Below are 19,511 nucleotides of genomic sequence, written 5' to 3' on the forward strand. Positions count from 1 at the left end.
ATAAGCAACTGGAAAAAATAACCTTATAACTAAGTTGCTGGTTTTCATTATTAAAGGCATAGTCTTTCAAGAGAATTGTCTTTGCTATAGTACTAATGAATACATTTAGTATTTTGGTTGACTTAATTTTTCTGGGCTGCATTCCTCAGGGCAATGCATAGACAAAGCTCTTGCTGATGCCTGAATGGCTTGGGAGGGGAGGGAGTGCAATGGATTCAAGGAAACTCTGAGGGGAAGAAACCAATCTCAGTTATGGTCTCAGAATATTGTTCTGTTGCATGAGGAATGAAAATGCCATGCAGTTCAAGTTTCCTCCTCTCATCAGTGGATGAGCAATACATTTTTCAACATTGATGGTGAATGTTTGCTTCATTCTATTCAATAAAGTGAAGTTCATTATTTGATGAAACAGCCTAGCTCAGTGACTATATGTGTTGAATATACTTGTGTTAAGTTTGTGTCTGTAACAAAAGTAAGTGTAATTCAGTCTTTCTTTGCAACTTAGAATAAGTCTCTCCTGATTTCATCATGGCACTTAAATTCATTGAAGTCAACTCAACTTCATTCTCTTTTCTCCTCAGTACAATCATCTAGTTTCTTAAACTAGGCATCTTAAAAATATGAATTCTAGACTGTCTAGCCATCCTGCAGAGCAGAATATGATATAGTAGAATGCAAAATGAAGATTCATGAAGGATGTGGTGAAGACTGCTCTCTGCTCACCAGAACCCAAGCTCTCCTCTTCTTCCTAGCATACAGCCAGCCTAGGTATTCTAGCTTCCCTTGTACTTTTTAGTATGGTCTTTTTCCCTGTAGCTCAGACTGCAAAGAGTCTGCCTGCAATGAAGGAGACCCGGGTTAGATCCCTGGGTCAAAAAGATCCCCAGAAGAAGAGAATGGCTACCCACTCCAGTATTCTTGCCTAGAGAATCCCATGGACAAAGGACCCTGGTGGGCTCCAGTCCATGGGGTCTCAAAGAGTTGGACATGACTGAGCGACTATCACTCACAGAGAAGAAAAAGGTGTCAGGTATATCTAATATAGATAGGACTCTGGCCAGGGAATTGATTTGAATGTGTGAGAAAGTTTAATTTATCATAGTTGAATGACTAGGGGGAAAAAGTGGAAACCTTGACGTGAATAAATAAGTTAGAAGAAGAATCTGAACACTGATTACACATTTACATTACCTTTATTTCCCATGGCTTGGACTTGAATTTCTGACCCTCCACTGATGCAGGAGGGAGGTATCTCTCTGTATCACCCCCAAAAAATACAGTGTGTATAATACAGTTTAGAGCTCTGCAGAAGTCCTGTCCCTGATAAGTTAGGCTGGATCCACTGTGAAACATGATGAATCAGTCCTTTCACTCTTGTCACTTAAGGTCTGTATTAAAGAATTCCTGTTATAGTCTCTTTTTCCTAAAACTGCACCTAATCTTGGTATCTTAATGGAATAAGGAAAAAGGGGATGTTGAGGAGAGATGACTGAAGAAGAGAAGATGATGTAACAACAAAAAAAGAGAATCCAGGGAAAGAAGGCATGTTTCCCTAATGCTCTTTACTTTGTTAGCACAAGATCAGGGAAGACGGGATATGAAGGGTACCTCCCTACTGGGATACCTCCCTAGCAGGAAGAAATCACAGACCCATTTGCCATGTTGAGGCAAAGCATTTGAAAGGTAGCTAGCAACCAAGAGAGCATAAATGCCAGATAAAAGAATCATAAAAGAGGAGTTTTAAAAATCCCCAAATGAAGGATTCTGTTGCCTGAATGTTTATGTTCTCCATGATATTCCTAAGTTGAAACCTTATCTCCATTATGTTGATATTTGGAGATGGGGTCTTTTGGAAGTGAATATGTCGTAATGGTGGAGCCCACATGAATGGGATTAGTGCCCTCATAGAGGAGAGCCCAGAGAGCTGTCTAGCACCTACTACCATGTGAGGACACAGTGTGAACTAAGAAACTTGGTCTCACCAGACAATAAATCTGTCAGTGCCTTAGACTCCTAGCCTCCTCTAGAATTAGGAGAAATATACATTTGTTGTGTAAGTCACCAAGTCTATGGCACTTTCCTTACTGAAGCTCAAACAGACTTAAGAGGGAGAAAGGAAAAACAGTTTGTTTTCCTTTAAGATAGCTAGATTGCCTATGTCAGTCACCCACAGTACATGACATACCCAGGTCTATAATAACAACCCAGCTGCATGAGACTAAAAACGAGGGCAGAGAGCTGATGGTACTCTCCACATGATAAATTAGAGCGAGCAGGTCCACTTTCTTAGGCAATACTTTTAAGCATGTTCCTCATCACACAAAGATATCCTCTCTTCTGTTTCTACCACTCAATGTTGTTCAAGTTCTTGATTCATACTGGGATCTTTTCCACGTGAAAGAGTTTTGAACTCTCTTGAGAGGTTATAGTTTATTCATAGCAAGTTAAAAAGTATTGGAATATTATTTCTATACCAAAATTCATCTTTAGAGGCAAAATAATAAAAATTTAGTTAATTATACATTTTAAACTTTATGTGATGTTTAATATCACACTTTTCTTATTTGATAAACTAAGTAAATAGAATTTTTATAAACAAGGGGGAAAAGAAATTGGGAAAATAATGTTTAGCGAGAGCCTAGTATGTGACAATCATATAAATGTATATACATTTATCCCACATCCTTCCTTGTCATTGAGTCTCTGCCAGAGGCAACTAATGATGGCTGACTCCCTTGCCATAGTCTGTTTTTTTCTCATTTATTCAGTCCTGTTTCTACTATGTAAGTGCATGTGTGTGTACAAACACACACACACACACACACACATGCATACAGCCTTGGCCAGCTAGAAATGGGGCATCTTATGTGACTGGTTGGGGAAGCAGGTTTGGCTATCTCTCATTGGTCCACTTGGTCCTGAGACAGAAATAGTAACAAAAATAGGGAAGCTGGCAGTCACTGACCAAGTCTTAACCATTCTTGGCTGATTGTTGTGGAGGTTTGACCTACTAGGCTGGTTGTCGTAGAGATTGTGTGTTACTTGTATTGTCATACACGTTCTGGCAATTATCTGTTTGTATATTCCTCTTCTCAATATATATATATTTCACAGAATAGCAACACTAGTATTATTGCTAACAATATGATTACTAAAGTATATTTAAGGTAACTTTTGTAATTAAATTTACCTTTTGATTGCATTTCACTAGGAGTATAGCCAAATAAATCTATTTCAGAGTCACTTTAAATAACTTCTCTGTGGTTATGCCCATAGCATAAAATCTCTTTATATATTTTTTCAGAAGTTTATTTTATTTCATATTTATTTGTTACAGTTTTCTTAACCTTGTACACAATTCCAAATTCAAATCTAAGCAAAGTGTATATTCAGAGATATCTGGCTTCTATTTCTATATCTTCCCCTCTGTTTTCTATATCTATAGGTAATAATTTTTTAAATTAATTTTGTACTTTATGCTTTCACTTTATAAATATTAGCAATGACATATATTTAAATATATAAATTTATATGTGTGTTTATTATATATTTATATGGGTTTTCATAGATAAATGAAGGTATGCAATAAACACTTATTTCTACCTGTATTTTACACTTACTATATGTCCTGGAGCTTACCCCTAGCAGTGTATAAAGATACTAATTTTTTAAAAGCTCTAGTGTTCTTGGAGTTAAATTTAGGAAAGCTCCAAGATTCCTCCATGGTTATTGAGGAATCTTAATGTTTTTAATTCTATTATCATGTGCTTGGTTTATTTAAAGATGAAATTAGTTAATTGTTATGGGCCAGGATACCAAGTCTCTAATAGGGCCATTTATAAATGTTGAAGTTTTCTTTAATGCGTGTTAGTTTATTTTATACATAATCATTTGAAAATTAACAGAATTGGTTTTCCTCTGTATCTCTTTCTTCTTAATTTAGAATGGGTCCTGGAGGGATTGTCAGATAATTGATTGGTTGACCTACATGTGCAGTTGAGGGAGTTTTAAAGATTCTTTTCTGCTTACTATGAGGAAGTCCCCTGAGATTCAGAACTTTAGACACAAGCAGTCATTTAATTTATCTTGCAGTTTTAAATGTCACATAAAGTTCAAAAAACAGATTATCGAGCCATTAAACTAAGGTCTAAGATGTTTTATCTTCCTAATGGGATAACACAGAGAATCTGGTTTGGAGTTTGATCTATAACCCTGTATAACATGCTTTAAATTTTTGTTTAGGCAGTTTGGAAGGGCTTTCTTTTGCGAAAGAAACTGACAACAGCTCTAGAGTCTATTAAGAATGAAGAATCTGAAGAAGAATATGAAGAAATAGATTTAGAAGATTTTACATTTGATGAAGTAAGTGCTAGCTACAACATATGGATACTGGTCTTAAAATATTGGTCTTTTGGAGCTAAACCAGTTTCTAAGGTTTTCATCCTGTTAACACTCTGTTATGGATTTTTTTTTAATAGTACTTGAAAAATTATTCTTCTAATTTTTTAACATCTTCATTTAGGATATAAACTTTTATAGTGTATAAATGTGATCATAGAATATTTACAAGAATTCTTGTATATTCTTTAACTTGATTTATACAATCAGGTTGTATATTCTTCATTAAATTATTATTCATTAATAATTCTTCATTTATTAATTTAATGATTCATTATTCTTCATTAAATATAACTGAGCTTATTTATGCCCTGTTCAACAACTATAGTTATTTACTGCCTAGCAAAATGAGAACAACCTCCTTAAATTGTTTTTCAAGGGTTCAATAATCAGGCAGCAAACTCTGCAGACATATTTACTGCTTCCTATCCATGGCGTCCACATACTCTAATCACATTGAGCAGCCGCTTACCATACAGAGCACTTACCTTTTACATCCTTAGTCTTGCTCATTCCGTTTCCTCTTTTCTATACAGTCAAACTCACATATTTACCACTCAGATTAAGGTAGAGAACATATGACTATACCCAGAAGACTTCCTCGTGCTTCCATAGTATTCACACCCCCATCATCATAGATGAGTTTTGCCTTTTTCTGGGCTTCCAATAAATAGAATCATCCAGTATTTACTCTTTTTTCACATAATATTATGTTTGTGAAACTCACCTATGTGGATGAGTATAGTTGCATATATACCATTCTTTTGAATATAGAACACACTACTTTTAATCTATTATTGAATATACCAATTTTTAAAAGTCTGTATACTGTTGATGGATTATTTGTTACTGAGTTATTTCTAGTGTTGCCTGTATGACTAAAGACACTACGAACATTCTTGTACTTGCTTTTTAATGTGCATATTCACCTTTCTTTTGAGAACTGAATTTCTGAGTCATATCGTTTACCTGTATTTAGTAGCTAGTGTCTAACAGCATCTTAAGGTGATTGTATCAATTTACAGTCCTATCAGCAGAATATGAGAATTTCAGAGGAGCTTTATCCTCACCAAAACTTTGTATTTTCATGTCATTTTCTACCAATCCAGTAGGTTTGTAGTGGTATCTATTTGTTTTAATTTGCATTTCTCTCATAACTAATAATGTTAAATACCATTTCATTTGCTTATTGGCCTTTGGATATCTACTTTTTTGACATGATCAAGTGTTTGTGTGCATTTTTAAGTTGGGTTGTACATCTTTTTTCTTATTGACTTGTAGGGGTGCTTTTTATAATCTGAATACTATTCTGTTTTCTCTTGCAAAAATATTCTCTAAATTCTGGGATTTCCCTTTTTTTCTCTCTTTGTGGTTTATTTTGATGAACAGAATGTTTCTATTTTAAATTAAAAACAAAAGATTTTTGTTTTCATGACATGTAAGAAATCTTTGCTTACTCAGCTTATTAAGATATTCTAGAAACTTTAATATCTTAACTTTCAGCATCTAAATCTGTGGTGCATCTTGAATTAAATTTTGCCTGCAGTGTGAGTAGGGGGTCAAATTCTCCTCCAAAGATACACATTTGGTTGTCTCATTGACCCACAGCTATTGGTTATATAGACCATATTTTTTACAATGGATTACTGTTGGATTACAATGGATTACTTCATTTAAATTTAGGAAACTCTGCATGGGTTCTCTTAATTTTTCTTGTCGTTCTGTTACAGTTTATCCTTATATTAATACTCTAATTACTACATAATTTATGATAAATTTTATTATCAAGTCTTAAAAGAGCTCCAACTTTGTTGTTGTTCTTCAAGAAACATCTACTCTGATACTTTTGATCCATTTCATTTATGTACAGATTTTGGAATGATCCTAATTTGCACAATAAATGTTTGAATTTTCTCTGAGACTGTAATAAATCTATAAGTCAATTTGGAAGAACTGATTTTTTTTTTAGAATATTGCAATTTTACATTCATGAACACAGAATAATTCATCACTTATTTAACTTAAAATCTCTACCCACTATACTCTCTATTTTCTTCATAGTGTTCTCATACATTTTTCATTAAATTTACTCCTAGATATTTGACATTTTCTGATATTATTTTGTTTTTGTATACCAACCTTATATCCAGCCACTTTCTGAAATCTCTTACTTATCTCTCAAGTCTTTTGAATATTCTGTACCCATAATCATATCACCTGAGAATAATAACAGTTTTTCTTCTCTTTTTTTTTTCTAATTCTTATGCCTCTTGTTTATTTTTCTTGCTCTATTGTCCTGGCTAGTACCTTCAGTACAGTGTTAAAGAGTGGTGATTTTAAAAGTCATCTTTTGCTAGTTCCTGATCTCAGAGTAAAAACTTCCACTACAAAGTCAGACACTTAATATAGGTTTCTTTTAGAAACTCTATATTTGATTGTTAACCTCCTTAGCATCTCCTTACCTTTCCAAGAAGTTAATATATGATGATGATGTTGATGATTCTATACATGATTTGGATTTTATCAAATACTTTGTATGCTTATGACATTGATTTTCAAGCATTAAACCATGTATTCCTAGAACAAATTGACTTAGCTTTAATGTATTATAATTTTATATACCACTAAATTTGTCCTGCTAATATTTTTTTTTAGGATTTTTGCCTTTGTATTCAAGAAGAAGCTATGCCTGTAAATGTTTCTTGTAGAATTCTGTTCAGATTTTGATGTCATCATTGTGTCGACCTTTATATTTGATTAGGAAATGTTTCCTATGTTTCTGTTTTCTAAAAGAGTTTGGTTTTCTGGAAGATGTAAGATTGATGTTATTTGTTTCTTAAAAATGTGTCTTAGCACATATCTTTTGGGGATAATGTTCCAGATAAACTTGAAAGTGCATTTTCAGGTGTTATGGCTACTAAAACCTCAGTTACTTCGTTTGATAGTTGTATTTTTAAAAATCTTTATTTTTAGTGATTTGGAGAGGTTTCTATCAGTTATTGGTAGAAGAATGCTAAAATCTCTTATTATGATTGTGTGTTTCCTGCTAAGTCATAGCCTACTCTTGGCTACCCCATGGACTGTTGCCCGCTAGGTCCCTCTGTCTATGAGACTTGCCAGGCAAGAATACTGGAGTGATTTGCCATTTCCTATTCCAGGGGGTCTTCCCAATCTAGGGACCAAACATGGGTGGGTTTCTCTAAATCGGTTTTTAGTTCTGTCAAACTTGGCCTCATAGTTTGAGGATATGTATTACAGCATATGCATTTAGAACAGTTAAGTCATTGTATAATTAACCCTTTTAAAATAATAAAAATTTCACTCTTTAACTCTAGTTTCCCTCTTTACATATTGAAAATGGTTATAAAATTTTTATAAGAAAAAAATTGAGAGCATAGAATCTGATTTTACAATCAGAGAAGGCCTGCATAAGGTGAAATATTTCGATAGAGATGTGAAAATAAAGTGAAGGGATAGCCATCAGGTAATACTATACATGGCTAAGTGGTATGGAAATGAAAAAAGCAGGGATTTTTTAGTATACTAAAGGAACTCAAAATTCACAATAAGTAGAACTGATTAGTGGGCTTCCTTGGTAGCTCAGCTGGTTAAGAATCCACCTTCAATGCAGAAAACCCCCATTCAATTCCTGGGTCAGGAAGATCCCCTGGAGAAGGGATAGGCTGCCCACTCCAGTAATCATGGGCTTCCCTGGTGGCCCAGCTGGTGAAGAATCTGCCTGCAATGTGGGACACCTGGGTTCAGTCCCTGGGTTGGGAAGATCCCCTGGAGGAAGACATGGCAACCCTCTCCTGTATTCTTGTTTCGAGAATCCCCATGGACAGAGGAGCCTGGCACGCTACTCTCATGGGATCACAAAGAGTCGGACACGACTGAGCAACTGAGCACCACACAGCACAGTACTGATGAGTAGTGGAGAATAACCTGAGACCAGGAAGAAACATACAAATGATCTGGGAACAGTCCACATAAAGCCCATGATATGATTTCAGGAACTTTGAATTTTATTCAAATGTGATAGAAAATTTTTACTGGGTTTTGAGCAAAGGAGTTAAATGTATTATTTGTTTTAAATGGATAAATTTGTTTCTAATACAGGGATTATAGTTTAGGGGAGCTAAGAATTAAAGCTAAATATGAATTAGGAAGGCATTGTTATTTTTCTTTCCTTTGATAATTTTCACTGTTTTTTTTAATTGCCATCACTTAATTCTCAAATAATTTTAGCAACTTCAGATGACATAATCAAATTACCAAAGTGTCACTGCTTTTTTGTGCTGTTCTTTCTTTCTTTTACTTTCCTATTTACAAATGCAAGGTTTATCTAACCAGTACTTCCTTTTCATCTTATTTAGGTCATAACAGTAGTTCCTTTGGATTAAATCTATACTCCTCTTTAAGATATCTGCAAAAGAGTTGTAGTCATCTATTCAAACTTATTTTTCACTCCCAGCCAACAAATACTGAACACTTACAGTATGGTGGGCACCATGCTTGGTTCCAGCGTATGTACACAGACAGATATAACACGGTCCCTAGTCTAGCAGAGATCAGAAATATATTTGAATTTTACAGGGAATTACAATTGCTGTAAAAGAAGTGAATATAAAACTGTCTTGATAAATTTGCCTCAAACAAAAAGTCTGGATCAGTCTGCCATGAAGTTTTTATATTGGTTTGTTGCCTGTCTGAAATGTGTTTGCATTTAACAAATGGTTAACCAAGGGGCCACTGATAACCAAGAATCAATTTATTTAGGTTTTTATTAAGCATGTGTGTGTGAATGCTCAGTCGTGTCCAACTCTTTGTGACCCCATGGACTGAAGCCTGCTAGGCTCCTCTGTGCGTGGAATTTTCCAGGCAGGAATACTGGAGTGGGTTACAATTTCCTATTCCAGGGGATCTTCCTGACCTAGGAATTGAACCCATGTCTCCTACATTGGCAGGAGGGTCCTTTCCACTAGCGCCACCTGGGAAGCCCATCAGTTCAGTTCAGTTCAGTTGCTCAGTGACCCCATGGACTGCAGCACGCCAGGCCTCCCTGTCGTTCACCAACCCCCGGAGCTTGCTCAAACTCACATCCATCGAGTCAGTGATGCCATCCAACCATCTCATCCTCTAGTTGTCCCCTTCTCCTCCTGCCTTCAATCTTTCCAAGCATGAGGGTCTTTTCTAATGAGTCAGGTGGCCAAAGTATTGGAGCTTCAGTTTCATCATTAGTAATGCCAATGAATATTCAGGATTGATTTCCTTTGAATTGACTAGTTGGATCTCCTTACATAAAGCCCATAGTTTGCTTTAAATTTTTAAATGCTGAGAAGTGAGGGATCTGAGATTTTATCCTGCATGCAATCTAACAGGGTAGGCTGCCACACTTCAAGGATGCTGGCAGAAGAAATGAGACATTTATTACTTGTCATGCAGCAGAAATATCATGCTCATATCTATTTCTCTTTGCCCTCAAGTTCCATAGAGAAGAATTCTCCCTTGGGAATTGGAAGGCATAGGAAACCCTACATTTTAAAAGGACTGCTAAAAAATTGCTCGATTTATGCTCCAGAGGAAGTCATTATTTTCTTATACCAGAATGCAAATTTTGCCTTCTGCACCTCAAGAAAACACTCAGAAACTATATTTTCCAAGTCCGTTAGCTATAATATATTAACATCATTGGAAAGATAGTCGAGAACAAAAGATGTCATAAGTCACACAGAAGTGTTAGAGATGTAAAGAAAGCTATCTCTCAACAATATGTACCCCTAGTATGTATATGGAAGATTTTCTCAGACATAGCCACTCCAGTGGCCACCGTGAATAATCTAACAGGGGCTAGGACAAAATTCATTAGGCTATCCTCATGATACATTTAGTGAAGATTACCAAGCTTCATTAAAGGTTACCCAGTTGTGGATGTGACTCTTGATGAAAGTTAAGTCTGGTGCTATGAAGAGCAATATTGCATAGGAACCTGGAATGTTAGGTCCATGAATCAAGGCAAAATGGAAGTGGTCAAACAGGAGATGGCAAGAGTGAACATTGACATTTTAGGAATCAGTAAACTAAAATGGACTGGAATGGGTGAATTTAACTCAGATGACCTTTATATCTACTACTGTGGGAAAGAATCCCTTAGAAGAAATGAAGTAGCCATCATAGTCAACAAAAGAGTCCAAAATGCAATACTATGATGCAATTTCAAAAACAACAGAATGATCTCTGTTCATTTCCAAGGCAAACCATTCAATATCACAGTAATCCAAGTCTATGTCCCAACCAGTAATGCTGAAGAAGCTGAAGTTGAACGGTTCTATGAAGACTTACAAGACCTTCTAGAACTAACACCCACAAAAGATGTCCTTTTCATTATAGGGGACTGGAGTGCAAAAGTAGGAAGTCAAGAAACACCTGGAGGAACAGGCAAATTTGGCCTTGGATACAGAATGAAGCAGGGTAAAGACTAATAGAGTTTTGGCAAGAGAACACACTGGTCATAGCAAACACCCTCTTCCAACAACACAAGAGAAGACTCTACACATGGACATCACCAGATGGTCAACACCAAAATCAAACTGATTATATTCTTTGCAGCCAAAGATGGAGAATCTCTATACAGTCAGTAAAAGGAACAAGACAAGGGTGCCCACTCTCACCGCTACTATTCAACATAGTTTTGGAAGTGTTGGCCACAGCAATCAGGGCAGAAAAAGAAGTAAAAGGAATCCAGATAGGAAAAGAAGAAGCGAAACTCTCTCTGTTTGCAGATGACATGATCCTCTACATAGAAAACCCTAAAGACTCTACCAGAAAATTACTAGAGCTAATCAACGAATACAGTAAAGTTGCAGGATATAAAATTAACACACAGAAATCTCTTGCATTCCTATACACTAACAATGAGAAAACAGAAAGAGAAATTAAGGAAACGATACCATTCACCATTGCAACAAAAAGAATAAAATACTTAGGAGTATATCTACCTAAAGAAACAAAAGACCTATACATAGAAAACTATAAAACACTGATGAAAGAAATCAAAGAGGACACAAACAGATGGAGAAATATACCGTGTTCATGGATTGGAAGAATCAATATTGTCAAAATGGCTATACTACCCAAAGCAATCTATAGATTCAATGCAATCCCTATCAAACTACCAATGGTATTTTTCACAGAACTAGAACAAATAATTTCACAATTTGTATGGAAATACAAAAAACCTCGAATAGCCAAAGTAACCTTGAGAAAGAAGAATGGAACTGGAGGAATCAACCTGCCTGACTTCAGATTATACTACAAAGCCACAGTCATCAAGACAGTATGGTACTGGCACAAAGACAGAAATATAGATCAATGGAACAGAATAGAAAGCCCAGAGATAAATCCACGAACCTATGGTCACCTTATCTTCGACAAAGGAGGCAAGGATATACAATGGAAAAAAGACAACCTCTTTAACAAGTGGTGCTGGGAAAACTGGTCAGCCACCTGTAAAAGAATGAAACTAGAACACTTTCTAACACCATACACAAAAATAAACTCAAAATGGATTAAAGATCTAAATGTAAGACCAGAAACTATCAAACTCCTAGAGGAGAACATAGGCAAAACACTCTCCGACATAAATCACAGCAGGATCCTCTATGACCCACATCCCAGAATTTTAGAAACAAAAGCAAAAATAAACAAATGGGACCTAATGAAACTTAAAAGCTTTTGCACAACAAAGGAAACTATAAGCAAGGTGAAAAGACAGCCCTCAGATTGGGAGAAAATAATAGCAAATGAAGCAACAGACAAAGGATTAATCTCAAAAATATACAAGCAACTCCTGCAGCTCAATTCCAGAAAAATAAATGACCCAATCAAAAAATGGGCCAAAGAACTAAACAGACATTTCTCCAAGGAAGACATACAGATGGCAAACAAACACATGAAAAGATGCTCAACATCACTCATTATCAGAGAAATGCAAATCAAAACCACAATGAGGTACCATTACACGCCAGTCAGGATGGCTGCTATCCAAAAGTCTACAAGCAATAAATGCTGGAGAGGGTGTGGGGAAAAGGGAACCCTCTTACACTGTCAGTGGGAATGCAAATTAGTACAGCCACTATGGAAAACAGTGTGGAGATTCCTTAAAAAGCTGGAAATAGAACTGCCATATGACCCAGCAATACCACTTCTAGGCATACACACCAAGGAAACCAGATCTGAAAGAGCCACATGCACCCCAATGTTCATCGCAGCACTGTTTATAATAGCCAGGACATGGAAGCAACCTAGATGCCCATCAGCAGATGAATAGATGAGGAAGCTGTGGTACATATACACCATGGAATATTACTCAGCCATTAAAAAGAATTCATTTGAATCAGTTCTAATGAGATGGATGAAACTGGAGCCCATTATACAGAGTGAAGTAAGCCAGAAAGATAAAGACCATTACAGTATACTAACACATATATATGGAATTTAGAAAGATGGTAACGATAACCCTATATGCAAAACAGAAAAAGAGACTCAGATGTATAAAACAGACTTGTGGACTCTGTGGGAGAAAGCGAGGCTGGGATGTTTCAAGAGAATAGCATCGAAACATGTATATCTAGGGTGAAACAGATCACCAGCCCAGGTTGGATGCATGAGACAAGTGCTCGGGCCTGGTGCACTGGGAAGACCCAGAGGGATGGAGTGGAGAGGGAGGTGGGAGGGGGGACTGGGATGGGGAATACATGTAAATCCATGGCTAATTCATTTCAATGTATGACAAAAACCACTGCAATGTTGTAAAGTAATTAGCCTCCAACTAATAAAAATAAATGGAAAAAAAAAAAAAAAAACAAGACCAGGAGCTGACTGTGGCTCAGATCATGAACTCCTTATTGCCAAATTCAGACTTAAACTGAAGAAAGTGGGGAAAACCGCTAGACCATCAGATATGACCTAAATCAAATCCCTTATGATTATACAGTGGAAGTGAGAAATAGATTTGAGGGACTAGATCTGATAGAGTGCCTGATAAACTATGGACGGAGGTTGGTGACATTGTACAGGAGACAGGGATCAAGACCATTCCCATGGAAAAGAAATGCAAAAAGGCAAAATGGCTGTCTGAGGAGGTCTTACAAATAGCTGTGAAAAGAAGAGAAGCGAAAAGCAAAGGAGAAAAGGAAAGATATTCCCATTTGAATGCAGAATTCCAAAGAATAGCAAGGAAAGATAAGAAAGCCTTCCTCAGTGATCAATGCAAATAAATAGAGGAAAAGAATAGAATGGGAAAGACTAGAGATCTCTTCAAGACAATTAGAGATATCAAGGGAACTTTTCATGCAAAGATGGACATAATAAAGGACAGAAATGGTATGGCCCTAACAGAAGCAGAAGATATTAAGAAGAGGTGGCAAGAATACACAGAAGAACTATACAAAAAAGATCTTCATGACCCAGATAATCCTGATGGTGTGATCACTCAACTAGAGCCAGACATCCTGGAACGAAAAGTCAAGTGGGCCTTAGGAAGCATCACTATGAACACAGCTAGTGGAGGTGATGGAATTCCACCTGAGCTATTTCAAATCCTAAAACACAATGCTGTGAAAGTGCTGCACCCAATATGCCAGCAAATTTGGAAAACTCACTAGTGGCCACAGGACTGGAAAAGGTCAGTTTTCATTCCAATCCCAAAGAAAGGCAATCCCAAAGAATGCTCAAACTACTGCACAATTGTACTCAGCTGACACGCTAGCAAAGTAATGCTCAAAATTCTCCAAGCCAGGCTTCAACAGTACATGAACCGTGAACTTTCAGATCTTCAAGTTCGATTTAGAAAAGGCACAGGAACCAGAGACCAATTGCCCACATCCGTTGGATCATCAAAAAAGCAAGAGGGTTCCAGAAAAAACATCTGCTTTGTTGACTATGCTAAAGCCTCTGACTGTGTGGATCACAGCAAACTGCAGAAAATTCTTAAAGTGATAGAAATACCAGACCACCTGACCTGCCTCCTGAGAAATCTGTATGCAGGTCAAGAAGCAACAGTTAGAACTGGGCATGGAACTACCAACTGGTTCCAGAGGAACCAGTACGGGAAAGGAGTAAGTCAACATTGTATATTGTCACCCTGCTTATTTAACTTATGTGCAGAGTACATCATGAGAAATGCTGGACTGGATGAATCACAAGCTGAAATCAAGATTGCCAGGAGAAATATCAGTAACCTCAGATATGCAGATGACACCACCTTTATGGCAGAAAATGAAGAAGAACTAAAAAACCTCTTGATGAAATTGAAAGAGGAGAGTAAAAAAGCTGGCTTAAAACTCAGCAGTTAAAAAATGAGGATCATGGCATCTGGTCCCATCACTTCATGGCAAATAGATGGGGAAAGAATGGAAACAGTGACAGACTTTATTTTTGGGGCTCCAAAACCACTACAGCTATCACCAACCTAGACTCTATTTTAAATACAGAGACATTACTTTACCAACAAAGGCCTGTCTAGTTAAAGCTATGGTTTTTCCAGTAGTCATGTTTGGATGTGAGATTTGGACCATTAAGAAAGCTGAGCACCAAGGAATTGATGCTTTTGAACTGTGGTGTTGGAGAAAACTCTTGAGAGTCCCTTGGACTGCAAGGAGATCCAACCAGTCAATCCTAAAGGAAATCAGTCCTGAATTTCATTGGAAGGACTGATGCTGAAGCTGAAACTCCAATACTTTGGCCACCTGATGCAAAGAGCTGTGTCACTGGGAAAGACTCTGATGCTGGGAAAGATTGAGGGCAGGAGGAGAAGGGGACAACAGAGGATGAGATGGCTAGATGGCATCACTGACTTATGGACATGAGTTTGAGCAAGCCCCAGGAGTTGGTGATGGACAGGGAGGCCTGTCGTGCTGCAGTCCATGGGATTGCAAAGAGTTGGATACGACTGAGCGACTGAATTGAACTAAACCAGGCTTTCCTCTTTAAGCCTCTGTATTGAACTTCCCATTTATTCTGGGTACAGCTGGAAGTCTTAGCTATTACACAGACTCTTTCTTGACCCTCAAGAATTCTAAGGCAATTCTGCCATCTAAAACAACCTTGGCGAGTGAATTGAGACTAACTTGAATGCTTTCAAGGCCATAGTGGTGTTTTCTTAAACATTTGAAAGTGATGTATGACCAGGACACCCTCCAGGTGGCATTTGTCCACACCATAGGAAGACTGAAAATCCGAGATGTTTTATGAGGGGGTGGAAGTGGAGACTGGTGCAGGATCTCGGGCCATCACCCAATGTCGTGATAGACTTAAGGGAAATGACTGTCACAGTGTAGTCACAGACTCCTGGAAGGGGATGGCAGGCCCAGCTGTAAGTTAAATTTAAGGTGTTTGCACAAGCTTGGGAGGGCCCCACAAGGGCAATTTTCTTATGGTGGAAGGTTTCTTTTTTTTTTTTGGAGAGGATTTATTTTTTTATTTTTTATTTTTTTTACTTGTAAAATACAGGATAATAGTTTGTTTTGTTTTGTTTTGTTTTCCATTTATTTTTATTAGTTGGAGGCTAATTACTTTACAACATTACAGTGGTTTTTGTCATACATTGAAATGAATTAGCCATGGATTTACATGTATTTGGTGGAAGGTTTCAAGAGCAGTTCTGAATGACAGAAGATCGTTAATGTCCTTCCCTTCCTATACCTTTCAGAATCTGAGGTTTTCTTTCCAAAGATATGAGTAGTTCTCCTAGTTTAAGAAGTAATTCTAACTGGACTGTGTGTCCCATTTCAGTAGTTATAACTACACATTTTTAATGTGATTAAAATGATTCTCTATTCACACCTAGACCTTTTGTCTGGAAGGGCTCAGAAGAAGAACAAGTGCATGTTTATAAAACTTAACCAGAATTAAGTTTGTATACCCTAAGCCTCTTTTTGTCAGGCTTCACCCTGAGGATGTGTCAGTCAAGCTGGCCTGGAACTTCCTATTAGGGAAAGAAATACATTCCATGCCTAGGAATGATCAGGAGAAAATCCTGAGCTGTCTAAATAGGTCTGTGTCGTCCTCCATGTATTTTTGCATAAGTATTATGTAGGAAGGAGCTGCAAGCGTATGATCCCTTTCTGAGGACAGTCACAAAACTGATCAAATTGCCTTATCTAGGCATGTGGACAGAAGGAAGTGAGAGTAGTGAAGTCAGTCTATCAGTTCATTGTTGAGTTAGCTTTTGTGATAAAAGGCACATAACTGTCAGGCTCCAGTGGTTCAGAAAACTGAAAAATTATACAGATGAATTTCAAGGGCCACAGCTATATGGCTGAAGTTAGCTAATAGATAACTGAAAAGGTATCAACATTGATAATGGAAGGGAGGGTTTAGAAAGTGTGTTTTGAGCTTCATAATGGGCCAAGTTTCCAGGGATTTTAAGGATTCTGAGGCACGACAAAAGTTATCAAGAAGTGTTAGAAAGGATTATTTTGAAAATGGCGTGAGGCAACTTGGGTAGAAGAGGTGGAAACTGTTGGGGCTCAGAGTCAGGGGTTATAGAAAGAAAACAAGACCAAGACATGGCTTTAGAATCTGTAGGACTTGTTCCACTCTAAGTAACCTGTGGCTTAGAGCAAGTCTGATTCTAGCTTCATAAGTTAAATGGAAGGATTTTACTAGTTGGCATGAAAAATTTTAGATATACATATGCAAATAAGCAATGCAGGCGACCCCAGTGCAATTCCTGGGTTGGGAAGATCCGCTGCAGAAGGGATAGGCTACCTACTTCAGTCTTCTTGGGCTTCCCTTGTGAGTCAGCTGGTAAAGAATCCGCCTGCAATTTGGGAGACCTGGGTTTGATCCCTGGGTTGGGAAGATCCCCTGGAGAAGGGAAAGGCTACCCACGCCAGTATTCTGTCTGGCCTGGAGAATTCCATGGACTCTATAGTCCGTGGGGTCGCAAAGAGTGGGACACAACTGAGTGAGTTTCAGTTTCACTTTCATGCAAATAAGCATGAAGGTTACTCCCGGCTCTTCTGATAGCCTTATTTCCTAGTTTTTCAAAGTTGGATTATAGGGTAAAAATTTCTTCTCTGATAAAAAGTCCAAGGTATGTATGTTCAAATGTTGTGAATGCATAATTGCAAATTTATCTGAATTCAACTTTATGTTTTTCTATTTCCCTGGTTTTATTTGTCCTCACATGTGTGTTTAATTCTATCCAGTTTTATCATGATTTTATCATGTGTAGACTCATGTATCCAACACCACAATCAGGATACAAAATAGTTCCATCATTATAAGAATCCATCCTGTTGCCCCTGTAACCTCAGCCACCACCCCAGTCCAGTCTCTTGCCATTGGCAACCATTCATCTGTCCTCCATTTCTATAATGTTGTCCTGTCAAGAATGTTACATAAATGAGTCATGCAATTTGTGTCATTTGCGGGTTGTTTTTTTCACTCATCTTAATTCCCTTGAGAGTCTTCCAAGTTGTGTGCATCCGTGCTGTGCCTTGCTTAGTGGGTCAGTCGTGTCCGACTCTTTGCGATGCCATGGACTGTGGCTCGCCAGGCTCCTCTGTCCGTGGGATTCTCCAGGCAAAAATACTGGAGTGGGCAACCATTCCCTTCTTCCAGGGGATCTTCCCAAACAGGGGATTGAACCTGGATTTCCTGCACTGCAGACAGATTCTTTACTGTCTGATCTACCATATTATACTTATTTTTTTAAGTAGGTAAATTTAGATTTTTAGTTGGAGTTTCAATATCAAACTCTCAAAAATTAATAGAACAAATAGGCAGAAAAGTAAAAGGATATATTAGACCTGAAAAGCACTATGAAGTGATTCAACATAATTCAGATTATACGATTTTCACACAACAGCAAAATACAAATTCTATTAAAGTTCCCATAAACCAGGAGACATGAATAATTTTATTTTTAATATGTAAATAAATTTTCATTTAGTCTTCTAATAGAAAGCTTTCCAAATTCTCAGTTGTAAATTAAGGAATATCTGAGCAGAAGGTTTTCTTAAGCAATAACTGAAATTTGTATATGCCCAGCAGTAAGAAAGACATATTAATATATATTTTTAAATAGCATATTTATAATTATGACCAATTCCTCCTGATGTTTTGAGTTTTTTCCCTCAACATACTAGATACTGCCACATATATTTGATATTAATAAGCTTGAACTGATATAAATCAGTAGTCTTGGTAACATTTTTGGTTGAGATTATATAATTGCTAAGTATCTTTAGCATTTTATATTGTACCTTCTATTTATGTCTCTAGAAATTTTTAAAAGACTAAAGTTAATTATTCTAGAATCTTAAAAAAGTCTGTCACCCTATATTAAAAAAATAAGAAAAACTATTTTCAAAGTTTTCTGCACTTTTAGATATCAATTTAAAGAACTAAAAATTTCCCCAGACTTTATGTAGCTTTTCCAAGGAAGAAACTCTATATGATATGGTATCATCTATATGATATGGCCACTCACCTCTTTGTGCCTCTGTGATCAGAAGCAACAATCAAAGGTCAATCACAGATCTCCAATATTTGGAAGACAGCATCCTCGCTGTCTACCCTGACCACTGCAAGCTATGTGCAATTTACTCCTGAAACACAGGGACCATTGCCTGCCTCGCGGCTCGGGAATGGAAGATAGGTGGCTGTTACTGTGCTGAGAGTTGACATTGACCAAAATTAACCATCTTCCCCGGGGCATTAGAAGCCTTCAGTAGACTCTAGACTTCTAAAATGGTTATACTAGACAGACTCTGCCGGTTCAGTTGTGTAGGTTGGGAGAAAGGTTCCCAGTGCTCCCTACTCCACCATGTTCCCAGAATCCTCTGGCATTTTGCCTTTTGTAGTATTGTCTCCACGTCTCTTCATTTTAGCAGTTTTACAGAATAAGAATATTAATTTAATGAGAACTGATATGTCTTGGACCTTGATCTTCCCTGGGATAGAACTAAATTTTCCTTGAATTGTCATACAAAAGAGATAATTAAAAAATCTCAGCCACACATACTGCTTGCAATTTTGCATTTAGTAGCCCTTCTTAAGTCAGATGTATATTCTTAAACCAGGTATAACAGGTATATGACTGT

General features: G+C 37.1%; 1 protein-coding gene across 5 annotated transcripts in view; it reads left to right on the forward strand.

The window, feature by feature from the left end:
- LRRIQ1 (leucine rich repeats and IQ motif containing 1) overlaps nucleotides 1–19,511 on the forward strand; it is a 210,896-nt gene that overhangs the window by 91,265 nt on the left and 100,120 nt on the right. For all 5 annotated transcript variants that reach the window (XM_070454293.1, XM_070454295.1, XM_070454296.1 and 2 more), the window contains one exon: nucleotides 4,243–4,362. In XM_070454293.1, the coding sequence (XP_070310394.1) occupies nucleotides 4,243–4,362 (120 nt within the window). The remainder of the gene's footprint in view (nucleotides 1–4,242; nucleotides 4,363–19,511) is intronic.

This window comes from Odocoileus virginianus, chromosome 24, assembly GCF_023699985.2.
Source record: "Odocoileus virginianus isolate 20LAN1187 ecotype Illinois chromosome 24, Ovbor_1.2, whole genome shotgun sequence".
NCBI lineage: Eukaryota > Metazoa > Chordata > Mammalia > Artiodactyla > Cervidae > Odocoileus > Odocoileus virginianus.